At 44.5% G+C, this 25,953-nt stretch overlaps 1 protein-coding gene across 1 annotated transcript in view; it reads right to left on the reverse strand.

Annotated features, from left to right (window-relative positions):
• LOC124799162 (odorant receptor coreceptor-like) overlaps window positions 1–25,077 on the reverse strand; it is a 110,012-nt gene extending 84,935 nt beyond the window's left edge. The window contains exons 1-2 of the mRNA XM_047262701.1: window positions 24,745–25,077; window positions 11,299–11,521 (exon numbers count right to left, since the gene is read on the reverse strand). Of these exons, the coding sequence (XP_047118657.1) occupies window positions 11,299–11,521; window positions 24,745–25,077 (556 nt within the window). The remainder of the gene's footprint in view (window positions 1–11,298; window positions 11,522–24,744) is intronic.
• Between the last annotated feature and the right edge of the window lie 876 nt (window positions 25,078–25,953).

Below are 25,953 nucleotides of genomic sequence, written 5' to 3' on the forward strand. Positions count from 1 at the left end.
CGCTCGGCCACAGCTGCCGACTATGGAGAACAAGAAAAACGAATTGTCTAACACTTCTGTGGTGAACACCAAATTTATTTCTGTTTTACTCGATGACTTTCCGTCAGTTATTACAAACTGTGACCTTTACAACAGGACTTTATGACAGGAATGAACTGAGACTATTGTACATTTAATCAGAAGTGGCTTATCAGAAAAGGTGTCAAAAGCTTAATGGAAGTATAAAAACATAGTATAAATTTGACGCCCCCTGTCGATAGCACTCATTACTTCCTGAGAAAAGGGAGCTAATGCATTGCACAAGAACGATATTTCCTAAATCTGTGTTGGCTATTTGTCAATAAATCGTCGTCTTCAAAGTGATTCAAAATGTTCGAACACAGTATATGTTCTAAAATCCTAAGGAAATCGACTTCAGTGATATGGTTCTGAAATTCTACGGATTATTCCTGTTTCTTTTCTTGGGTATTGGTGTGACTTGTGTAAATTTCCAATCTTTCGTGAAGGATCTTTCTAAGACCGAACAGTTGTATATGACTGCTCAGTACGAAGTTATTGTTTCAGCATACTACGATAGGGACCTAAATGGTATACAATCTGGAACGGATCCTTTGCCTTTCTTAAGTGTTTTAAGCTGCTTCGTTACACTAAAGATATCTGCTTCTAAGTTACCCATGTTGGCAGTTGTTCTTGACCGTGTTTAATAACTATGGTCATAGTGAAACTGTCATCCATAACATCGAAATAGTAATCGAACAGCGAGCGTATTGAGGTATTCATTGCCACTGGTATACTTTACATTCGACCAGAAACTCTTAGTGTTTTCTGCGAGAGTTCGAGACAGTTTCATTGTGAAAACTATTAAAAGCATCTCGCACTGAAGTTCGCGCTAAATTGTTTTCACTTCTGTAAAACTTCACCTACCTAGGGTCTTTTGTTTCTTTTTAAATTAGGCGTGCTTTCTTATTAGCTTCTGCAATAGTGTTCTGATCTGTTTCGTGCACCATGAGGGATCAGTACCATCTCTGATTAATTCATTTGGTATACATCTCACAACTGCTTTCGATACTATTTCTTTGAATTTAATCCACATCTGATGGGACTGGAAGGGGTGGAGACTGTCTCTTAGGAAGATGTTAAGTGAATTTTTATCTGCTTTTTTAAATAGACATATTTTGCTCCGGCGTTGACACGGAGTTAAAAAAAAATATCTAGGAACCCACCACCGTGGCGTGACAATATTATTTTGATAATATTTCCCCCTCTCTTGGTTTGCCTATTTCGCTTCTACCCAGTGACTATTGCTCGACAACAGCAGCGTTAGGAATTTTATCCAACAACCCGTCTTCAGCTTGAGAGGGGAAAATCATCTTTTATACCCAACGATGATGGCCCACGAAATATAGCTGGAGAAATGTTATCCAACAACCCCACTTCTTCAGCAAAAGCTCGAAAAAATTGCTTTTTATAAGTGAAAACGATGGTCTTTTTGATAGTGTTCAGATGACCATTAACACCACAAGTTCCTGATGAAGATCCCAGCGTACCGGTCGAATGGCCAATCAAGTAAAACGAATTGAAGAGGAAAATGTCGCGGCCTATGATCCTAGAAGAGGTTTCCTTCAATGAAAACACCCACGAAAGCCTGTAGACTTGCATAGGAGGCTTTGTTTGTGATTTAGGTGCCTGAAGCTTAACGAGCCAACGTGAACTACAATATAGGTACTAAAAAAACTAAATGTTTGTCTGTACACCGAAGATATTCGAGCTCGCTTCTGCAGTGGAAAGAGAGAGAGAAACAGAGAGAGACAGCATTTAAAGAATACTATTTCGTCGATTCGGATGTTCAGTATGTAGGAAATAAATAGGAAGGACAAACATTAGTACTGCATAAAACATTTCGAGAAGAAATAGGAATCATGAGACAGAACGGAAAACGAATGTGTTTCTTCGTAATTATAAACATCTTAATTTTAAACATCTACTTCACACAACACACTTCTAATCACGGAAGCGACAAATCTATTCTTTTCTCATTCATAACTACATATTAGGTAAATGCATCGAATTCTTACACATTACATTACTAGCATTGGCTGTGACGAATAATCGAATGATATATACTTCGTAGTTTTCTACAAGAAAGTCCTGCCAGAAGTGGATATACAGTTAGCAGACGGGGGAACTTAAGGTATCTGTGACTCAGAAAATTTTGTGGAATGATTTTACACTTTCTAGCTGTTATGGTGTTGTATAGTTATGAGACTGTAACTGTGCAGACAGAGGAAAGAGAAAGACTGGACTGTTTTGGGATATCCTTACGAGCGTTCCTGAAAAGGAAATTGACTGATAAGATTGCAAATGACTAAATCGTTAAGACTAGTGGCAGACTATGATCTGGACACCATTATAAAAGCAATAGTTTCCTAGTTTTGACATGTACTGAGACATAAGGGGCTCCTAAAATTCTCAGGAGAGACATATGACCATCTATACTATTATCGAAAGACAACTCGTTGTTTAACGTTGTTATCAAAAATAACGAAAAGTACCTGACCAATTGACCTCCTATGTTTACACGATACTGCAATGTACCTACATTTGAACAAACATAGGCTATAATTTTTTAATATGTAATATAAATGTATAAATAATTTATAATAGGGAAACGTTGCTACCACAAATCTTGAAAAGGTCTTGAGCGATTTGCTTCAAGTTTTTGCAGGGTGCTCTATTATAATTCATACAGATTTAGGCAATATATTTTCAAAACAACAATATTCAAGTTTTCTATTAAAACCTACTGCGGGAAGAAGTTACTGTGCTATGAAAATGTGTGGGTTCGTTTCATTTCTCGCAGCCAGTTTGAACTAAAATAGCAGAGCATTTAAACCACTAAACAAATTATTATTCCATACATATTCTTTCTCATTACATACTTTTAATCGTTTACACGAAACGCGTTTCAGAGAAAAGAGGAAAGCTGTATTTATGCCTTATTGGCATATGATTAGAATACTACCACAGAATCTGAATTCCCCCCAGGGGGTCGACAACCCTTTTGTGGATACGTGCATAGCGAGCACGGGACCCTGAGCTAATGTGGCCCTCCTTCCTTTCCGAGCCGCATACCTTCCCTTTCCGCATCCTTCCCCCTCCCCCATCTTCGCCCCCCTCCTCAACTCTGGCCTTTTCCTTCCCTTTCTCCCCCTGTGGGAGTATGGTTTGTGCCTACGTCCGGAGACGGACGCTCGAATCTGTTACAAATTCTTTGCTTTCTCCGCTTGCAAGTCTTCATCCTTCCTCTGTCCTCTTTTCCTTACCTCTTCTCTTTGCCCTTTTCTCCGCTGTGGCGTTTGAGACCCCTCTTCTTTCCTTTCCCTTTCTCTTTTTTCCTCCCTGTGCATGTCTGAAGGCCGACCCACGCTTTTTCATGCGTAGCCGGTGACGGGGTAACGCGTAATTCCCCACCCTGGGTAGACAGGTAGGACATGTACGTACCCCCTGGTAACGGCCAGGCCCAGGGAGGGGTGATTACCCGAGCTCATACCTTCCGAAAGTACCGATTGGTCCCTCCATCCGTTTGTCGGGAGGTGTGACCTGAGGTGTGAACAATCACCTAAGGTGGGAGTTCCCTCAGAGAGGGCCCCCACAAGGGAGGAACGCGCCATCGGAGACGCCGGTAATCATGGGGGATTCTTCCGCAATGGTTTCCTCACCTTCCACTGTGTCTGCTCACAAGCGTAAGTTCACTGAGTCTCAGCCACAGACAGTTCTTCCATCGTTCCCACAGTTCCCTGTTGTTTCTCGGTCTGACGTAGGTCACAACTTCTCCATGGTCAACCCTTTCATTATTCAGAAAGATGTTGACGGAATTGCAGGGCCTGTAAAGTCTTGTTCCAGATTATGGAATGGCACCTTGTTGTTAGAAACAGTGAGTGCCCTCCAGGCACAAAAATTGCTGCGTACTTCACTGCTCCACACCTTCCCTGTCCGGGTTGAACCGCACCGCACTTTAAATTCCTCGCGTGGAGTCATTTATACACGCTCCCTCGATGGATTGTCTGACGAAGAAATTCAGCACTACCTGTCTGATCAGGGCGTAACGGCTGTTCATAGAGATATGAAAAAGGTTGACACAAACATCATTCCAACCCGCACTGTCTTCTTGACATTTGACAAAGTTCAACTCCCAACGAAAATCAAAGCAGGCAATGAGATAATTTCCGTTCGCCCTTACGTCCCAAACCCTACGCGTTGCTATCGGTGTCAGCGATTCAATCACACCAGCCAGTCCTGTTCCAATCTGGCCAAAAGGTGTTACGTGTGGCAAGGATGCCCATGAGGGTGCTTGTCCACCTCCATCCCCTCGCTGCATCAACTGTATGGGTGACCACGCTGCTTCCTCTCTAGATTGCCCCATTTTTAAAGACGAAAAGCTCACCCAGGAAATCAGAGTGAAGGAAAAGGTGTCGACCTTTGCTGCTCGAAAATTATTCGCCAGTCGACAGCCCACCGTGCCTCAGACAGGAAAATACAGTACTGTCCTTGCTTCTCCTCGGCCAACAAAGGAGGCGGCCACGCAGACTTGCGACCTCACCTTTAGTACCACGGTCGTCAGTTCGGCCAGCGCAAAGATCGCCCGTTCAACCTCACCACTTTCGCCTGCCCACTCTATGGCTCACCCTTCATCGGGTTCTGCTAAATCTCGAGTCCACAAGTCAGACACCAAGACTTCGAAAAAAGAGCATACTCGTGAAGATTTTTTACGTACCCCAACTTCACAACCGGTTCCTCCTCCATCTAAACATCATATTTCCAAGAAGGCTAATAAGAAACCCAGTTCATCTCCTACTCCGCCAAGGCGTGTCCCATCTACAGCACCACCTGGCGGAAATCGACCTCGGCCATCTTCTGTGTCGCCGAGGCGCACTGCTGGCGGCCGATCAACCGGCCGATCGCTGGTGGCAGGAGCTGCTCCTGACCAACCTATGGATCAGGATCTTCTGCCTTCGGCTGAATGCCATTCCATGCTGTCGGTCGCAAGCTCTGAGCAGTCGTTGAGTTGACGGCAACCTTGGTCACATTCCTCCCTTTTCTGTTCACCCTATGTCCATTATCCACTGGAATATCCGCGGCATTCGAACCAGTCGGGACGAATTGTCGATCTTCTTACGATCCTACTCGCCGGTCATCTTCTGTCTTCAGGAAACAAAGCTGCGTCCCCATGACTGCTTTGTTCTCCCCCATTTTCAGTCCGTCCAATTTGATCTCTGTTGAAGGCACTCCAGCCCATGGAGGACTCATGATTCTTCTCCATGATACTCTCCATTATCACCCAATCCACTTAAACACTTCCTTCCAAGCTGTCGCTGTCCGTCTTTCCCTTTCTGGAAATACCTTTTCTCTTTGTACAATGGCACTAGCTGATCTCCTTCATCTTCTTGGTCAGCTTCCACTCCCCCCCCCCTATTTGCTGGTTGGGGACTTCAATGCCCACCACCCGCTTTTGGGATCTCCACATCCTTGTCCACGTGGCTCACTATTGCTAGACGTCTTCCATCAAGCGGATCTAATTTGCCTCAACACTGGGGTTCCTACATTTTTGTCTGCCTCCACGACAAATTTCTCTCATTTGGACCTTTCGGTCGGTACCGTTCCGTTAGCTCGGCGCTTCGAATGGTTCGCCCTTGATGATATACACTCGAGTGACCACTTTCCATGTGTCCTTAGACTGCAGCCTCAACTGCCATATATGCGCCCGCGACTCTGGAAGTTTGCCCAAGCCGATTGAACACTTTTTTCGTCTCTAGCGACATTCGATGACCATCACTTTCCTAGCGTCGACGATGAGGTCACACATCTTACCGACGTTATTCTTACAGCTGCGGAACGTTCAGTACCACGCACCTCCGAATTGCCCCGGCGCCCCCCAGTTCCTTGGTGGTATGAGGCATGCCGTGACGCAATACGTGAGCGGCGACGTGCTCTTCGCGTTTTCCGCCACCATCCTACTTTGGCCAACTGTATCCGCTATAAGCAGTTCCATGCGCGATGCCGTCGCGTCATCCGCGATAGCAAGAAGGCAAGCTGGAAATTCTTTAGTAGCTCATTTAACAACTTCACTCCCTCCTCGGAAGTTTGGAGTCGAATTCGACGGTTATCTGGCGCGCCTAGTTCCTCCCCGCTCTCTGGGCTCACAGTCGCGCGTGATACGTTAGTGGACCCCGTCGCAATTTTTAACTCCTTGGGTAAACACTTTGCTGCGATTTCGAGCTCTTCAAATTACCCACCAGCGTTTCTCCCGCAGAAACGTGCAGCGGAAGTGAAACCTCTTGCTTTCTTCTCTCAAAATCGCGAAAGCTATAATACTGTTTTCTCCATGCAGGAACTCCAACATGCACTCTATTCTTCTCGCTCCTCCGCCCCAGGACCGGATGGTATCCACATCCAAATGTTGCTGCATTTATCAACCCACAGTCTGCGTTACCTCCTTCACATTTATAATCGAATTGGGACCGACAGTACTTTTCCCAGACGATGGCGGGAAGCTATCGTTGTTCCTGTTCCGAAACCTGGAAAGGACAAACATCTCCCCTCTAGCTATCGCCCCATTTCTCTCACGAGTAGTGTATGTAAGGTTTTGGAGCGTATGGTGAATTGCCGTTTAGCTTGGTGGCTGGAGTCCCGCAGTCTTTTAACACCTGCCCAATGCGGTTTCCGAAAGCATCGTTCTGCAGTTGACCATCTTGTTACTCTCTCCACTTACATCATGAACAATTTTCTTCGGAAACGCCAAACAGTAGCAATATTTTTTTGATCTGGAGAGAGCATACGATACCTGTTGGAGGACAGGCATCCTCCGCACACTGTTCTCTTGGGGATTTCGAGGTCGGCTGCCTCTTTTTCTTCGCGATTTTATGGCAGAGCGCACATTTCGAGTGCGGGTGAACACTACTCTCTCCCGTACTTTCTCCCAAGAAAACGGGGTACCCCAGGGCTCCGTGCTAAGTGTTGTACTGTTTGCCATTGCCTTAAATCCAAATATGGATTTTCTCCTTCCTGATGTCTCGGGATCCCTCTTTGTGGACGATTTTGCGATCTACTACAGCTCTCAACGGACCTGCCTTCTGGAACGACGTCTTCAAGGATATCTCGATCGCCTCTACTCTTGGAGCATCGAAACCGGCTTCCGATTTTCTCCAAGTAAGACCGTTTGTGTTAATTTTTGGCGACGAAAGGAGTTTCTACCACCCTCCTTACATCTAGGACCTGTCAACCTTCCGTTTTCGGATGTCGCTAAATTCTTGGGTCTTATGTTTGACAGAAAACTGTGCTGGTCCTCCCACGTTTCCTATCTTCCGGCTCGCTGTCTGCGATCCCTCAACATCCTCCGTGTCCTCATTGGTACCTCCTGGGGAGCGGACCGAATGTTCCTTCTCCGCCTCTATCGCACCTTAGTGCGCTCGAAATTGGACTATGGAAGCATAGTTTACTCCCCTGCTCGGCCGTCTACTCTTAGCCGTCTCGACTCTATCCACCACCGTGGATTACGTTTAGTGTCTGGAGCTTTTTACACCAGCCCTGTGGAAAGCCTTTATGCTGAGGCTGCTGAACCTCCGCTGTCCAATCGGCGAGCAGTCCTTCTGAGTCGTTATGCTAGCCATCTGTCTTCCATGCCTGCTAATCCAGGCCATGACTTTTTTTTCGACGCCTCCTTTGATGTAGGGTATGCAGGCCGCCCTTCCTCCCTTCTACCACCGGGAGTCCGCTTCCGTCAACTTCTCCATTCTCTTTCCTTTCGCTTTCGTAAAACCTTCTTGACAACTTGGGGTACAGCACCGCTTTGGCTCCGTCCCCGGATCTGCCTGCTCCGTGACCTTTGCTAATTTCCCAAGGATGTTTCACTTGTTTATCGTCGGGCATTTGCTGCTCTATGTGCACAAATGAAGGAAGCCACATTTATTTACACTGATGGCTCGAAAACATCGTTAGGTGCAGGGAGTGCCTATATTGTTGGCGACACCCCAAATCAATTTCGGCTTCCCGACCAGTGTTTGGTTTATACTGCGGAGCTTTACGCTGTTCTCCAGGCTGTCCACTACATCCGCCGCCATCAGCGGATACAGTTTGTTATCTGCTCAGATTCTCTCAGCTCTCTCCTCAGTCTCTAAGCTCTTTACCCTGTCCACTCTCTGGTCCACCGGATTCAGGACTGTCTGCGCTTGCTCCACCTGGGGGGGGGGGGGACGTCTCGGTGGCGTTCCTCTGGCTCCCAGGACACGTTGGTATCTGTGGAAATGAGGCGGCCGATATAGCGGCCAAGACTCTCTTCTTCGGCCAGCTATTCAATCGATTCCCTTCACCGATCTACGGAGCGTTTTATGTCGTCGAGTTGTTCTTTTATGGCACGCCCATTGGTCGACACTTCCCCACAATAAATTGTGGGACGTGAAAGCTCTTCCTTGTGCTTGGACCTCTTCCTCCCGAACGCGCCGTCTGGAGGAGGTAATTTTAACTAGACTCCGGATAGGGCACTGTCTTTTTAGCCATCGACATCTTTTAAGCGGCGATCCTCCCCCACTCTGTCCCCACTGTTCTCAGCTGTGGACGGTAAGACACCTTTTCATTGAATGGCCCTATTTTACACCGTTACGCGCCCGTCTACAGCTGTCGCCTGATATATCGTCCATTTTAGCAGATGACACGCGCTCAGCCGATCGCGTTCTCGAGTTTATTAGTGCCAGTGAAATGACGTCAGTCATTTGAAGCTTTTCTTGGGGACAACCAACCCCTTTCTGTAATGAATTTTTAAGTCTTCTTTCTGCTTTTAGTTTCTCCAATTTTTTGAGTTTCGTTCCCATTTCTGCTGGTTTCCATTTTCGGTTTTTACTGTTTCCTAAGTCACGGACCGGGCGCTAATGACCATAGCAGTTTTGCGCCCTAAAACCAAACCAAAACAAAACAAAAGAATCTGAATTTTCAACAACAGCAAACAAGGCTCAAGGTCAGAGAGGGGCAGTAGATGGAAAGGGAGGGGGTGAGAAACTGGACATAGAGAATAGGCTGGCGGATATGAAGAGAGAGGATGGAAGGAGGAGATCGACAGAGAGGGTGGGCAGGAAAACATGCAAAGAGAGACGGAGCAGGATGAGGAGGTGGACATGAAAGGACAGTGGACACAGGGAGAGAGGAGAAGGAGATATGGACGTACATATTTCGCAGTTGTGAAGCATTACGGAGTTCGATAGTGGGAATATAAGTGCAGGAACACCTTTACTGAAAACCATAAATCAAACTGTAACATATACTGAAGCGCCAAAGAAACTTGTATAGGCATGTGTATCCCAATACAGAGATATGTAAACAGGCAGAATGCGCTGCTGCTGTCGGTAACGCCAATATAAGACAACAAGTGTCTGGCGCCGTCGTTAGGTCGGTTACTGCAGGTTATTAAGATTTAAGTGAGTTTCAACGTTGTGTTATAGTCCGCGCTCGAACGATGGGACACAGCATCTACGAGGTATCGATGAAGTGGTGATTTTCCAGTACGATCGTTTCACGAGTGTACCGTGAATATCAGGAACCCTGTAAAACCAAAAATATCTGAAATTACTGCGGCGGCAAAAAGATCCTACAAGAACGGGACCAACGACGACTGAAGAGAATAGTTGAACGTGACAGAAGAGCAACCCTTCCGCAACTTGCTGCTGATCTCAGTGCTTGGCCACCAACAAGTGTTCGCGTGCGAACCATTTAACGAAACATCATCGATGTGGACTGTCCGCCCCGATAGCTGAGTGGTCAGCGTGACGGATTGACATCCTACGGGCCCGATTTCGATTCCCGGATGGGTCTGGGATCTTCTCCGCTAAGGGACTGGGTGCTATGTTGTCCTCATCATCTTTTCATCCCTATCCAGCGCGCAGGTTGCCCAATGTGGTGTCGATTGTAATAAGACTTGCACCAAGGCGGCCGGAGCTGCCCGTAAGGGGCCTCCCGGCCAATGACGCCAAGCGCTCATGTCCATTTTTCCATCGATATGTGCTGTCGAAGTCGAGGGCCCACTCGTGTACCCTTGATAGTAGGATGACACAAGGCTTTCGGCCTCGCCTGGGCTCGTCGACACCGACATTGGACTGTTGATGAATGGAAACATGTTGCCTAGTCGGACGAGTCTCGTTTAAAATTGTATCGAGTGGATGGACGTGTACGGGTCTGGGGACAACCTCATGAGTCCATGGACCATGCGTGTACGCTGGTGACTGTTGAAGCTGGTGGAGGCCCTGTAATGGCGTGGGGCGTCACAGTTGGAGTGATATGGAACCCCTGACATGTCTAGATACGACTCTGACAGGTGACACGTACGTTAGCATCCTGTCTGATCACCTGCATCCATTCACGTCCAACGTGCGTCCGAACGGACGTGGGCAATTCCAGCAAGACGATGCGACGCCCCATACCTCCTGAACTGCTACACAGTGGTTCCATAAACTCTCTTCTGAGTTTAAACATTCCGCTGCCCACCAGGCGCCCCAGACATTAACATTATTGATCATTTCTGCGATGCCTTGCAACGTGATGTTTAGAAGACATCTCCACCTCCTCGTACTCTTACGGATTTTTGGAAAGCTCTGCAGGATTCATCGTGACAGTTCCACTCAGCACTACTTGAGACATTATGCGAGTCCATGCCACGTCGTGTTGCAGTACCTCTGCTTGCCCGCGGGGACCGTCCACGATATTGGGCAGGTGTACCAGTTTCTTTGGCTCTTCATTGTATGTAAGCTACAGCTCCTACACGGAAACGAAACATAGTGCAGAAAGACGCGAAGAGAGAATTTCTGCTGTAAACCAGTCCTAGGAGCAAGAAAGAATAAAAAGTCCCCTGTGTACATTCTAAATAAGGAGAAAGAAAAGTCAGCCTGAAGCTTCCTGGCACATTAAAACTGTGTGCCAGAGCGAGACTCGAACTCGGGGGTTTTGCCTTTCGCGGGCGAGTGATCTAGCAACTCTCGGTCCGGCACACACTTTTAATCTGCTGGAAGTTTCATATTAGCGCACACTCCGCTGCATAGTGAAAATCTCATTCTAAAAGTCGGCCTATTTACAATGATCCAATAGAGAGCTGTCACCGGCTTTATACATCTATTAATAAGTGATATGGCTAATGCTACGTAGCTGTGGAGACATGATATCAACCTGCATGCATACTTCACATGCGCATTTGGTGGAATTCGGAAATGACCCTCCCGAGCCCGACAAAAATCCATTGGAAAAGTACATCGGAGAACGCACCTGTAAAAGTAGATTTTTCTGATGTATTAAATATTCGTTTCATTGCCTGTGAGAATATGGCGTCGCTGTTATTGTAGCGTCCTTCCGGCGACTGCTGCATGAAGTTGAGGAGCGGCAGAGAGTCCCAGATGAAGGCCACGATAGCGTAGTCGACGCAGAGCACCAGAGTGAGCAGGCGTGCGTGCCTCGCAGCTCCGGAGTAGATGCGCTCCTCCCATTCGTTCTGTCAACACAAAGAGCTGTTTTTGTCATATGAAAACAGTTACGTTCATTTTTCTTCAATTCAAAGCGATATTTTAGCACCTAGTTTTTTTCAGCGTAAGTGGTTGAAATGGTTCAAATGGCTCTGAGTGCTATGGGACTTAACATCTTAGGTCATCAGTCCCCTAGAACTTAGAACTACTTAAACCTAACTAACCTAAGGACATCACACACATCCATGCCCGAGGCAGGATTCGAACCTGCGACCGTAACAGTCCCAGCGTAAATGGTTTCCGTACTAACGCACAAGAATATCTACGGTATTTCGCTGCCACAGGACTTAGGGGCGGCATACGTAGATAAGAAAGGAAAGAAACTCGACGTGCTTGAGGAACTTGAAACAGCATCCACCAGGCTAAGTTTGATAATGTATTTAGTATACAAACTGACGAAAACTGTACTACCTTCTTCAATGGCTTTTTAGATCTTTTTTAAGGTTGTCACTACGACGAAGTGAACGATTTGGCATGGCACACCATTGATATGGTAGGAGCTTTGGAATGTTGTGGAACTGCAGACGGTTCAGTGCCGTCTGTACGGCTCTGCACACATATTTACGAAACAGTGGTGCACGGAGAGACAGCTGATGCGCCTGGTGTTCAAATGTTCAAATGTATGTGAATTTCTAAGGCACCAAACTACTGAGGTCATCGGTCCCTAGACTTACACTCTACCTAAACTAACTTATTCTAAGAACAACACACACACACCCATGCCCGAGGGAGGACCCGAACCTCCGGCGGGAGGGGCCGCGCATTCCGTGGCATGACGCCTCAAACCACGCGGCCACTCCGGGCTGCTGCGGCTGGTGTCTACCGCCTTATGGAAGAAACGATTTTCTGGACACATGGATAAGCGGAGCACAGTTACCTGATATTGCCATATTTGAAGTGCGGTACATGTAGCATTGACTTTGTCAGACGAATGATGTGACCTTGACACCTGAAACTCGTTACTGTGGATTATCTTCCCGTTATCAGTGGTTGTAGTCTAAAATATTTGTTTATTTATATTTATTTACTTACGTAACCCGATATGATTAGGGCCGTCAGGCCATCTCTTACATCGGATCAGGGTTTCACATGTACAGTACCTATTTTTCATCGTAGTTCTCTAAAAAAAAATGACAATTTCGCTATTACAAATATTATTAAATGATTTGAATGTCTGAAATGGCAGTATCAGTATATAATACTGGCTATGAACTAATAAGGTTAACAATAGCAGTTCTTGTACTACTCCAGTCGTTGCCACTAATAGTGTTAATAATAATAACAATAATAATAATAATAATAATAATATTGAAAAAATGACAGTAATAGCACTAATTGTACTGGCACAGATCAAAAGAACTTACGGGTGTACGAAACAAATTGGTTCTTGTATAGTGATTTCTGGGAAAACAAAGTTTAAGAAAACGGCATGGGCTAAAAATGATAGGAAATGAGGAAGATCGGGTTGGAAAAAGGGATGTACAAGAGTAATGAGTTCGTACAATGGTAATCGTTATTATTGCTTTCGTAGATATGTCATTAACTATTTTCTGAAGCTGGAGATGATATTCAATTCTCTAATATAATACCCGAGATTGTTCCTGAGTCGCGTTCCTTTAACTGCGAATGACTTCTAGAAAGAAGATGGACGATGGAATGGGACAGAAAGGATTTTGATCTGATGGGATCGGGTGTTTCTGCCATTTTATTCAGACTAGAGCGTCAAAGACAAGAACATATATGATGGAGCGTATTTATTGATAAGAAAGTAGAGAAAGCAGAGGGTATGGAAATCTCTGCGCTTGTCTGCAAACAGCTAGGATTGCAGTGCTTATGATGGTGAAATATGATCAAATAATCGAACATCACAGACAGAAGGATCACAGGCATTCATAACCAGTTCCAGCCTCCGTGAGATTCCCTGCGAAAGGCCTTGTACGATATCACTGCTGTAATCAGTAACTGGAAGATTAAGTGTTTGTAGTGGTCTCTTTTTCACTTCAAGAGGAAAGAGCTTTTTATACTTGTGTAGGACGTGGAGGGATGCTAATGGCTTCTTGAACATTGCAGTTTCGTGCTCAGTCCAATTTATAATTTCATCTATTATGACTCTCAGCTCTTTCCTGAAAGGGAGAAGTGGGTGTGTGTTTCCATTTTAGAGTTAAGTACGGTAGAGATTCCAGATATTTGGGGTTATTGAACGTAGAATCACCAGCCACTAACTCAAAGTTTTTGAATACGTTTAGTTTGAGCCCTCTGTCATGCGCCCATTTTGATAATTCACACAGCTCGGCACTGATGTTCTTTATTACTGTCCTCGGGTTTACTGGTTTTGCACTTAGGTACAACTGGAGGTCATCAGCAAACATGTTGATACGGGTGACACATCTTTTATGTACAATGAAAAAAGTATAGGTCCTAACAGCTAACCCTGGGGGAGACCTGATACTTCCTGGGTCCATTGAGACTTTATGCCGGAGTGCTGGCGATGTGTCAGGTGTGAGCAAAGCCATTGTATTGCACTTGGCAGGAAATTTAGGAAGCTAAGTTTGGCAAGCATGTGTCTAAGTCGACGGCAGTGTCGAACGCTTTGCTGTAGTCTATGAAGGACATGATAGTTGCCTCTTGTTCATCCATAGCAAACTTCGAGTTATCTGTTAGCCTCATTAAGGCAGATATTTTGCTCTGATGTTTACGGAATCATGACTGATATTCGTCTAGTAGGTTGTTTGCAGTCAGGCAGTTTGTTAGCTGGTCATGGAATATGTTCAAAGCCTTAGACAGCGCAGGGAGAATGCCAATAGGTAGGTAATCGGAGGGCGCTGTGGCTGCGTCCTAATTAGATAGTAGCTTAGCTATTCCTTTTTTCCAGGCCTCAGAAAAACACTTCTCGTTAAGGAGTAGACGAAGACGTTTGTTATAGAGGTCAGTTGTGGGTCAGTAATACGCTTCATCATTTGGATGCTCATCTGATATACATGAAAGCTTTTTGACGGTGTTACAAGTCATACACATAAGACGGAAATTTTTGTGGCTATAGATATTTACTCCCATGAAGTAATCAAAGAGTCTCTGCCCCATATGTGATTAAACTGTAATTGTAGGGAATTTGAAGTATCGTTTCAGTTGTACAGCTGGGACAATGGGACCTGCTGCAGCTTTTACTTTACCTATACCAAGACCACGAAGGTTTTCCGTAAGACTGCTTGTCGGTTAATTTTTGGGCCTTCCTGTGTCTTACATTTTACACAGATTGATCAATTCTGTTCCGCTTCTCCTTGTACTTATATGATTTTCACGTGCGGGGAGTAATTTTTATGCCCGATGTGTAGTGGCTCTGAGATTCATGAGCTGTTTTAGATCTTCATTTAGTCGAGGTGCACGTTTCCTTTTACGGTGAGTAAGATGGCACTGCCTGACATAGATAAATTATTTTATTTGAATTTTTATTGTTAAAACAGTCGCAGTTTCCTTAAAGATACAGTCCAACATATGGCTGAGTAGGTTTGTTAGGAAATCTATGTACAGTTTCGTTTGTGTCCGAAACTGGAATAGAAGGTATTCTCCAAACTATTTTTTCCGTCTCAGTTGCAAGACCTGATAAACTGCTATGTTTGCAGTCTTGGTATGAAGTTTTTTGTGATTCATTTGTGGGTCATTCTAGAGATTACGTCATGAAAATTATTTCATGGACACAAATGCCGGGTGCAGATACGAATTACTCTGTTTGGGGATTTGTTAAAAATATATCTGTGACAGTGTGATTGGTGTTCATATGATGGATAGGAGCACGCTGAAGTTGACATCTGTTTGAAGAAGAAAGCATCCGCCTGAATTTCGCACTAGACTGCTTATTGTATAGAAAATTTTAAGATTGCAATAGCTACGTCCAGTGCTTAAAATGGAAAGTGTTAGAAAGTAAAACTAAAAAAGTTCATTGGTTAAGCACAGTACTTCGCAGAAGTAGCCTGCAGCGACCTGGCGCTTGATTTAAGCTTTAGTATTTCCACATACCTGGAAGCTCTACTTCAAGACGGGGTTTATAGAACGAGGTATCTGAGTGAATGGATGTGTGAATGGATGATTGAAAGAATTGCGCCTAGAACCTCGATACTCAGTTTCGTACATCTCGTATTCCGTCCGCCCCTGGTAGCTGAGTGGTCAGCGCGACGGAATGCCATACCTAACGGCCCGGGTTCGATTCCCCGCTGGGTCGGAGATTTTCTCCGCTCAGCGACTGGGTATTGTGTCGTCCGTATCATAATCATTTCATCCCCATCGACACGCTAGTCATCGAAGTGGCGTCAACTTGAAAGACATGCACCAGGCGAACGGTCTACCCGAAGGGAGGCCCTAGCCACACGGCATCTCGTAATCCGTGGCTAACAGCACGAGGCACTGTGGATGCAAACCCGTATTTTTCGTAAGAGATGCAAGTAAGAGGTCCGATCGTCTGCCTGCGTAGTTGGGTGGTTACGTGCTTTCCTCCCATGGAGCCAGCCCTGGTAAGATTCCTTGTCGTGTTGGGGATTTTCTCCGTTCGTGAACTGGGTGTTGCGTTGTCATCATTATCACTTCATCCTCATCAACTACACGCAATTAACCCGATGTGGCATCAACTGAAATAAGACTTGCACTCGGCGGCTGAACTTCCCCGGATGGAGCCTCCCGATCAAGAATGCCATACGCTCATTTCCATTTCCAGAGGCCTGATCGACAGTGGACACTGCACATTATCGAAAAGATTAAAACAATTAGTATGATTGCTGTCTAATGTCGCATTTGCAGCTACTCGTGAACCATCGAGACGCTTTCACTGGGAAGATAGATTTGTGGCGCTGGTCAATCTTACTTTATGACGAAAAGACATGCTCTCCGCAGACTGAATAAAAGTAATACTGCTAACGTCCGGGAACGTTTCACATAACTAACTAACTTGTGCAAAACGTGGCACTGACCACTAAGTCACTTTTATAATGGAAGCAGTGCAGCTAAACGCCCATACAGATAAAAAACAAAATGCATATTAAGAGCAGACTTGCAAAACTACAGCGTCTGTCTCCAGAAAGGGTTGACGAAACACACACTTGTTATTAAACGAAAAATGCTTGTCTCTAACATATATGGATCTTATCGCTAATGGTTCTTCCCATACAAAGAGTCTTACTCATCTGACCATCGCACATACGACAAAGTCCACTTCGAATCAAAGAAATCCCCAATCGCTTCACACATTACTCATGAATACAAAGAATTTTACGGCAATACTTAATCCTAATACTTGAGGTCCGTACTATTATTTAGAACTGTGCAACATATTCGTACAATGAGTTTCTTTATTCAGGTGAGCTCTCCAACATCTGCTGCGGCATTTTACGTTAGCACTGTTCTAACCTACCAGAGAGTCCACAAACGTTTTGGTTCTCCGTCGAGGTTATACGCTGTTGCCATCGCCGTCATTGCGCAACTGATTGTTTCTCAGTACAACGAAAAACCAGCCGAAGTGGCAAATTACACTTCTTTTATTCGCTCCATGACTAATTTCGATTATTTGACGTTGGTCATCTATAGCCATCGTCTGTACTTCCACCGCAAAACTAAATAATATTGGAAAATTCGATGTAAGTCGCTCGTCACTGGCTTTTATTTCATGTGGAACACCTAGTTTCAATTTTGCTGTAATGAACACGTATTCTACCTGTCGTCGAATGGTAGAATACACTGAATCAACGAAGCCTTATTTCAGAAGATTCAGTGTATATTTTCATTTAATATCTCCCAGTAAATGATAATTGGTAAATGTGAGTGAAGACTACCAAACCAAGCTTTCAAACGGATAAGGAACTGGATATTTATTCAAGAAAACTTGTATTCATATTTCAGAGTATCCTCTCTTTGGTTTCCCGTTCCTTCGTTATATCTTTAGTTGTATGCAAACGTTTCCAGCAGCGTTGACACGGACAATTTTTCATACAGTATAGGGCCGTTTGTAACGACATAGATAAAGATAAAACAACAGTAATATGTAACGGGACAGGAGATAATTCCAGCACAGTATGTCACTTCTGCTGTTTGATACACTGTTTTATCAGACAAGCTGGCTGAACAGTCTCCTTTTTAAAACAAGTACCCTTGTTAAATAGCGTGATATGTGATATTTGCTGTTCTGGGAAGACGTAGCCCCACCAGGAGGTCTGCATTTCCGTCTATACTCTGGAACTGTTGTGGCGTTCAGTAATTCTGGTACAGCTGACTTTCCGCTCTCCCCTGTTTCATTAGCAAATTGCCCATACGAAGAATGCCTCGGTAAAGCTCCGTATTCTAGAACGTCTTTTATATCCTGATAGTGCTCATTTGGCTAGAAGTATGTGTAACGAAGTAACGCGTAGCCTGACTCTTCTTAGGCCGTCCGTCCTCGAAATTTCTGCAGTTAACAACCACATGACCCTCAATGTCTCGCTTGCAGCGTCTTCCACCGGAATTTTTTGAGCATAATCTTAAAGCTAACGCACGTATAGGATCCCGTACGGAATGACGCCGTTCTTCTACTGCCTATTAATCCTGCTTGGTAAGGAACACAGACCAGTGAACAATACTTCAGACAGTGGCCAAATTGTCTTTCGTAAACCACATTTTTCGTGCATAAGCTACAATTCTCCCTCAATGAGTCTCACTCTACCATCCGCAATTTCTGCTATTCGTCTTACCATTCCACCTAGGGTCCCTCCAGATGGGGATGAAATGATGATGATAAGGACAACACAACACACAGACCCTCAGCGGAAAAAATCGCTGACTCAGCTGGGAATCGAACGCGGGCCGTTAGATATGACAGTCCGTCGCGCTGACCACTCAGCTACCAGGGGCGGACAGTGAGGAATTACATCCCATGTTGTCTGATACCCAAAGGACACGGTAGGGGCGGCTTTGTCTGCGGCACTCATGGACGAAAAATGCAAGCTGATTTTCGCCAGATCTCTGACTATTATAAAGATGAATTTTCGTTCTCCAAAAACGACAAAATGCGTGAGCGTTAATGATGGCCGGAATTCTACGACATTTGGTCATCAGCGATATAGGCTCCTAAATATGTGCATGTATCTAACAATTGTTCCAGAAAACGGGCTTGATATTCCATGCTTTTACCATCACTTCATTTTTCGTTGCTCTAGCGACCTACGATAACTACTGCTAGATGTGGAGTGAGTTGTTTCGCGCATTCTCTGAGGATCCTCACAGCTATCTCTTCCGATTCAACTGCCTTTCCATTGTGGGAGTGTTTTCGTTGCGTTTCTGTTCTATGTTTGCTTGTCCAATTATTTGCCGTTTCGGCCTTGGTGCGAAGACTTAATGGAGGAAACGTTTTAACGTCTATGAAAGGAAACTTACGGAGTGCCCTCTCCGATTTCCTTCATGTGAGTGGGACACTGGATGGACGTACAAACTTAAAACACTGCGCAGCAAATAGTTCAGGAAATACGGCGTCATAAACATTGAGCTGCGCGAAATGAAACTGCAGGGCGAAATTCCCTAGACACACTGGTGAAACATTTGTGCAAATGCGTGTGAAATGTGTTAAATGCATGTGAAACATATTTGGCATATGCGTATGAGGGATGGGACTTTATCCCTTTCAGTCGATTCTATGCAGTGCTGCTTTGATCATTTTTATATATTCAGTACATTATAGTTTAAACATGGATTTTCCACTGAGTACCGTTTTTTTTTTTTTTTGTTTCTTGAATGCAGAATTTATGAAAACAATATGTTACGTCGGACAGATGTTACCCGGAAGAATGCGACAATGAACAATACTATTTCTTGCTTATTTTTGAATCTGTTGTTCGGGTTTCTTGCCTCAGCTGTTGTTTTACCCTTCCTAGTACCAAAGGAGACAATATGATCCCATAACCGTACTGGAAAACTGTATTTCCTTTCTATTCAAAGCTTTATATATATATATATATATATATATATATATGTGCCGGACGCGGTGGTCTAGCGGTTCTGGGGCTGCAGTCCGGAACCGCGGGACTGCTACGGTCGGAGGTTCGAATCCTGCCTCGGGCATGGGTGTGTGTGATGTCCTTAGTTAGTTAGGTTTAAGTAGTTCTAAGTTCTAGGGGACTTATGACCTAAGATGTTGAGTCCCATAGTGCTCGGGGCCATATATATATATATATATATATATATATATATATATATATATATATATATGGTGAGTCACCTAACGTTACCGCTGGATATATTTCGTAAACCACGTCAAATACTGACGAACCGATTCCACCTGACCGAACGTGAGGAGAAGGGCTAGTGTAATTGTTTAATACAAACCGTACAAAAATGCACGGAAGTATGTTTTTTAACACAAACCTACGTTTTTTTTAAATGGAACCACGTTAGTTTTGTTAGCACATCTGAACATATAAACAAATACGTAATCAGTGCCGTTTATTGCATTGTAAAATGTTAACTACATCCGGAGATATTGTAACCTAAAGTCGACGCTTGAAACCTCCGACGTTCAGTTGCGTGTTGTAACAAACACGGGCTACGGTCGGCGAGCAGCATCTGCAGGGACATGTTTACGATGACGACCGTGTTTACGAGTGTGGCTGTAGTGCACTGTTGTGGTTTGGTCTAGCTGTCGCAGTGTCCGCATGTAGCGCTTGCTGCTATTGTTAGTCTGCATTCGTCTCCGCACGCAGACCAACTGTAGTACACCGTTTTACCAAACGTCTGTCATATTGTAGTGTTGTAGGAACTATGACCATGGTGTATTGGAACTCGGAAAAGGCAGAGATGATACTCATATATGGCGAGTGTCGACGAAATGCAGCTGAAGCCTGCAGGGTGTATGCAGAACGGTACCCGGACAGAGAGCATCCAACGTGCCGCACATTGGAAAACATCTACCGCCAACTGTATGAAACAGGTATGGTCGTAGTACGCAAACGGGTCCGTAACAGGCCAGTCACAGGAGAAGCGGGTGCAGTTGGGGTGTTAGCTGCTGTTGCCATGAACCCACACATGAGTACACCGGACATTGCGAGAGCCGGTGGACTGAGTCAAAGTAGTGTCTTGCGCATACTGCATCGTCACCGCTTTCACCCGTTTGATGTGTCGCTACTTCAGCAATTACATGGTGATGACTTTAATCATCGAGTGCAATTCTGTCAATGGGCATTAACAGAGAATGCGTTGCAGTTCTACCTGGTTACCGATGAAGCGGGTTTCACAAACCACGGGGCAGTGAATCTACGGAACATGCATTACTGGTCCGTGGACAATCCACGCTGGCTCAGAAAGCTACAGCGACAGCGACCGTGGACTGTAAATGTATGGTGCGGAATCATTGGCGACCACCTCATTGGTCCTCACTTTATTGCACGGGCCCAAACAGCTGAAACATACATCACGTTTCTACAGAATGATTTGCCAACGTTGCTCGAAAATGTCTCACTGGAAACACGTCGACGTATGTGGTATCGGCATGATGGTGCACCTGCACATTCCGCAATTAACACTAGGCTGACCCTTGACAGGATGTTTGATGGGCGTTTCATAGGACGTGGAGGACGCATAAATTGGCCAGCCCGTTCTCCTGATCTTACACCTCTGGACTTCTTTCTGTTGGGTACGTTAAAGGAGAATATGTACCGATATGTGCCTACAACCCCAGGGGATATGAAACAACGTATTGTGGCAGCCTGCGGCGACATTACACCAGATGTACTGCGGCGTGTACGACATTCATTACGCCAGAGATTGCAGTTGTGTGCAGCAAATGATGGCCACCACATTGAACATCTGTTGGCCTGACATGTCGGGACACACTCTATTCCACTCCGTAATTGAAAACGGAAACCACGTGTGTACGTGTACCTAACCCCTCATGGTAATGTACATGTGCGTCAGTGAAGAGGACCAATAAAAAGGTGTTAGCATGTGGACTTAATGTGCTGTTCCAGTCTCTTCTGTACCTAACGTCCATCACCGTTCCCTTTGGATCCCTACGTAATTCGGTGCTCTCCGATACACACGATCGAACAGTGGAGGAGTGGTAGTCAAGCGTCAACTTTAGGTTACAATATCTCCGGATGTAATTAACAGTCTACAATGCAACAAACGGCACTGATTACGTATTTGTTTATATGTTCAGATGTGCTAACATAACTAACGGGGTTCCATTTAAAAAAACGTAGGCTTGTGTTAAAAAACATACTTCCGTGCATTTTTGTATGGTTTGTATTAACCAATTACACTAGCCCCTCTCCTCACGTTCGGTCTGTGGAATCGATTCGTAAGTATTTGATGTGGTTTACGAAATATATCCAGCGGTAACGTTAGGTGACTCACCCTAAATATATATATATATATTTATATATATATATATATTGTTGTTGTTGTGGTCTTCAGTCCTGAGACTGGTTTGATGCAGCTCTCCATGCTACTCTATCCTGTGCAAGCTTCTTCATCTCCCAGTACCTACTGCAACCTACATCCTTCTGAATCTGCTTAGCGTATTCATCTCTTGTTCTCCCCCTATGATTTTTACCCTCCACGCTGCCCTCCAATACTAAATTGGTGATCCCTTGATGCCTCAGAACATGTCCTACCAACCGATCCCTTCTTCTGGTCAAGTTGTGCCACAAACTTCTCTTCTCCCCAATCCTATTCAATACTTCCTCATTAGTTATGTGATCTACCCATCTAATCTTCAGCATTCTTCTGTAGCACCACATTTCAAAAGCTTCTATTCTCTTCTTGTCCAAACTATTTACCGTCCATGTTTCACTTCCATACATGGCTACACTCCATACAAAAACTTTCAGAAATAACTTCCTGACACTTAAATCTATACTCGATGTTAACAAATTTCTCTTCTTCAGAAACGCTTTCCTTGCCATTGCCAGTCTACATTTTATATCCTCCCTACTTCGTCCATCATCAGTTATTTTGCTCCCCAAATAGCAAAACTCCTTTACTACTTTAAGTGTCTCATTTCCTAATCTAATACCCTCAGCATCACCCGACTTAACTCGACTACATTCCATTATCCTCGTTTTGCTTTTGTTGACGTTGATCTTATATCCTCCCTTCAAGACACCATCCATTCCGTTCAACTGCTCTTCCAAGTCCTTTGCTGTCTGCCTACTCCAAATTTTTCATTTGTTTCCTTTACTGCTTGCTCAATATACAGATTGAATAACATCAGGGAGAGGCTACAACCCTGTCTTACTCCCTTCCCAACCACTGCTTCCCTTTCATGTCCCTCAACTCTTATAACTGCCATCTGGTTTCTGTACAAGTTGTAAATAGCCATTCGCTCCCTGTATTTTACCCCTGCCACCTTTAGAATTTGAAAGAGAGTATTCCAGTCAACATTGTCAAAAGCTTTCTCTAAGTCTACAAATGCTAGAAACGTAGGTTTGCCTTTCCTTAATCTTTCTTCTACGATAAGTCCTTAGGTCAGTATTGCCTCACGTGTTCCAGTATTTCTACGGAATCCAAACTGATCTTCACCGAGGTCGGCTTCTACTAGTTTCTCCATTCGTCTGTAAAGAATTTGTGTTAGTACTTTGCAGCTGTGGCTTATTAAACTGATTGTTCGGTAATTTTCACATCTGTCAACACCTGCTTTCTTTGGGATTGGAATTATTATATTCTTCTTGAAGTCTGAGGGTATTTCGCCTGTTTCATACATCTTGCTCACCAGATGGTAGAGTTTTGTCAGGACTGGCTCTCCCAAGGCTGTCAGTAGTTCCAATGGAGCGTTGTCTACTCCGGGGGTCTTGTTTCGACTCAGGTTCTTCAGTGCTCTGTCAAACTCTTCACGCAGTATCGTATCTCCCATTTCATCTTCATCTACATCCTCTTCCATTTCCATAATATTGTCCTCAAGTGCATCGCCCTTGTATAGACCCTCTACATACTCCTTCCACCTTTCTGCTTTCCCTTCTTTGCTTGGAACTGGGTTTCCATCTGAGCTCTTGATGTTCATACATGTGGTTCTCTTATCTCCAAAGGTCTCTTTAATTTTCCTGTAGGCAGTATCTATCTTACCCCTAGTGAGATAAGCCTCTACATCCTTACATTTGTCCTCTAGCCATCCCTGCTTAGCCATTTTGCGCTTCCTGTCGATCTCATTTTTGAGACGTTTGTATTCCTTTTTGCCTGCTTCATTTACTGCATTTTTATATTTTCTCCTTTCATCAATTAAAATCAATATTTCTTCTGTTACCCAAGGATTTCTACTAACCCTCTTCTTTTTACCTACTTGATCGTCTGCTGCCTTCACTACTTCATCCCTCAGAGCTACCCATTCTTCTTCTACTGTATTTCTTTCCCCCATTCCTTTCAATTGTTCCCTTATGCTCTCCCTGAAACTCTGTACAACCTCTGGTTCTATAAGTTCATCCAGGTCCCATCTCCTTAAATTCCCACCTTTTTGCAGTTTCTTCAGTTTTAATCTACAGGTCATAACCAATAGATTGTGGTCAGAGTCCACATCTGCCCCTGGAAATGTCTTACAATTTAAAACCTGGTTCCTAAATCTCTGTCTTACCATTATATAATCTATCTGATACCTTTTAGTATCTCCAGGGTTCTTCCATGTATACAACATATATATAAATATGTATAATGTGTGTGTGCCTTCATCTCTCTCACTCCAATTTATCCAATGGTGTTTCGTTCAGTTTCATATGTACAACACATCACCATATATTTCTGGCTTGTTGCACTGAGTACCACTAGAGTCAGTGTAACCGCAATCTAAATTTCTTTTGTATCTTGAATATACAATATTTGTTAAAATAGACTGATGGTTATTACTTTCAACGAATATGTTTTTATGTTAGCTGGTTAAAATAGTGTCATTATATACTGAGGAAATTACTTGGGATTTATATCACCCCAGTCGTATTCAGTGAAACAAAAAAAAAAAAAAAAAAAAAATTCAGGGAACAGGAAGGGTTGAGTGCACATTACTCGACAGAAGTAAAAGTATCTGGATAGCCAATGTTTTCCCGATACGTAATTACAGGAACTTTCTCCTAGTATTGACTAATACTACCTCTTATACGAATACGTGCACTGTTTTTAAAACTTACTGTTGCAACATGTTCAGAGGTAGCACTCTACCAACGGGAAAGAAAACGTAACCTCATATTTTATGTGGGTGCTGTACCTGAGGCACGGAAGTGTCCTGCAGTGTGTGCATGAGCTGTATGATGGGCCGGCGCAGGGAGACCAAGGAGGAGGCCTTGCAGAGGGCGACGGCCACCAGCAGGATGATGCAGGCGTTGATGGTGGTGTGGCTGAGCTCGCCGCCCCAGTACTGGCGCAGCGCAGCCAGCTCGCTGGTAACCATGGCGGCGAGGCTGCCCTGCTGCAGCAGCGCGTTCGGCCACCGGGACGGCCGCCACGGGCTGCCCCGTTCCTCGGGCCACAGGCCCACGCAGCGCAGCAGCCGGCGGTTCAGGCCGAACTGCACGAGAGACCGCTTCTCCTGCAGTGCCATCTGCGCGACAGGAAAATACAGGTTACCAAACAATATTTCACAGGCCATGAACCTAATCAGTTACATTTCATAGATGTGGCAATTGGTCCCATCATTTTTGGACGTATACAGGGTGGTCCATTGATCGTGACCGGGCCAAATATCTCACGAAATAAGCGTCAAACGAAAAAACTATAAAGCATGAAACGTGTCTAACTTGAAGGGGTCATAGGTCAAACGGATATCAACTGGGTTTTCTTGAAAAAGGAACCCCCAGTTTTATTACATATTCGTATAGTACGTAAAGAAATTTGAATAATTTAGTTGGACCACTTTTTTCGCTTTGTGATAGATTTCATTGTAATAGTCACAGACGTATAAGTACGTGGTATCACTTAACATTCCGCGAGTGCGGACGGTATTTGCTTCGTGATACATTACCCGTGTTAAAATGGACCGTTTACCAATTGCGGAAAAGGTCGATATCGTGTTGATGCATGGCTATTGTGATCAAAATGCCCAACGGGCATGTACTATGTATGCTGCTCGGTATCCTGGATGACATCATCCAAGTTTCCGGATCGTTCGCCGGATAGTTACGTTATTTAAGGAAAGAGGAACTGTTCAGCCACATGTGAAACGTCAACCACGACCTGCAACAAATGATGATGCCCAAGTAGGTGTTTTAGCTGCTGGTGCGGCTAATCCGCACATCAGTAACAGACAAATTGCGCGAGAATCGGGAATCTCAAAAACGTCGTGGGTGAGAATGCTACATGAACATAGATTGCACCCATACCATATTTCTATGCACCAGGAATTGCATGGCGACGACTTTGAACGTCGTGTACAATTCTTCCACTGGGCACAAGAGAAATTACGGGACTATGACAGAAT

Source organism: Schistocerca piceifrons, chromosome 5 (genome assembly GCF_021461385.2).
Source record: "Schistocerca piceifrons isolate TAMUIC-IGC-003096 chromosome 5, iqSchPice1.1, whole genome shotgun sequence".
NCBI classification, from domain to species: domain Eukaryota; kingdom Metazoa; phylum Arthropoda; class Insecta; order Orthoptera; family Acrididae; genus Schistocerca; species Schistocerca piceifrons.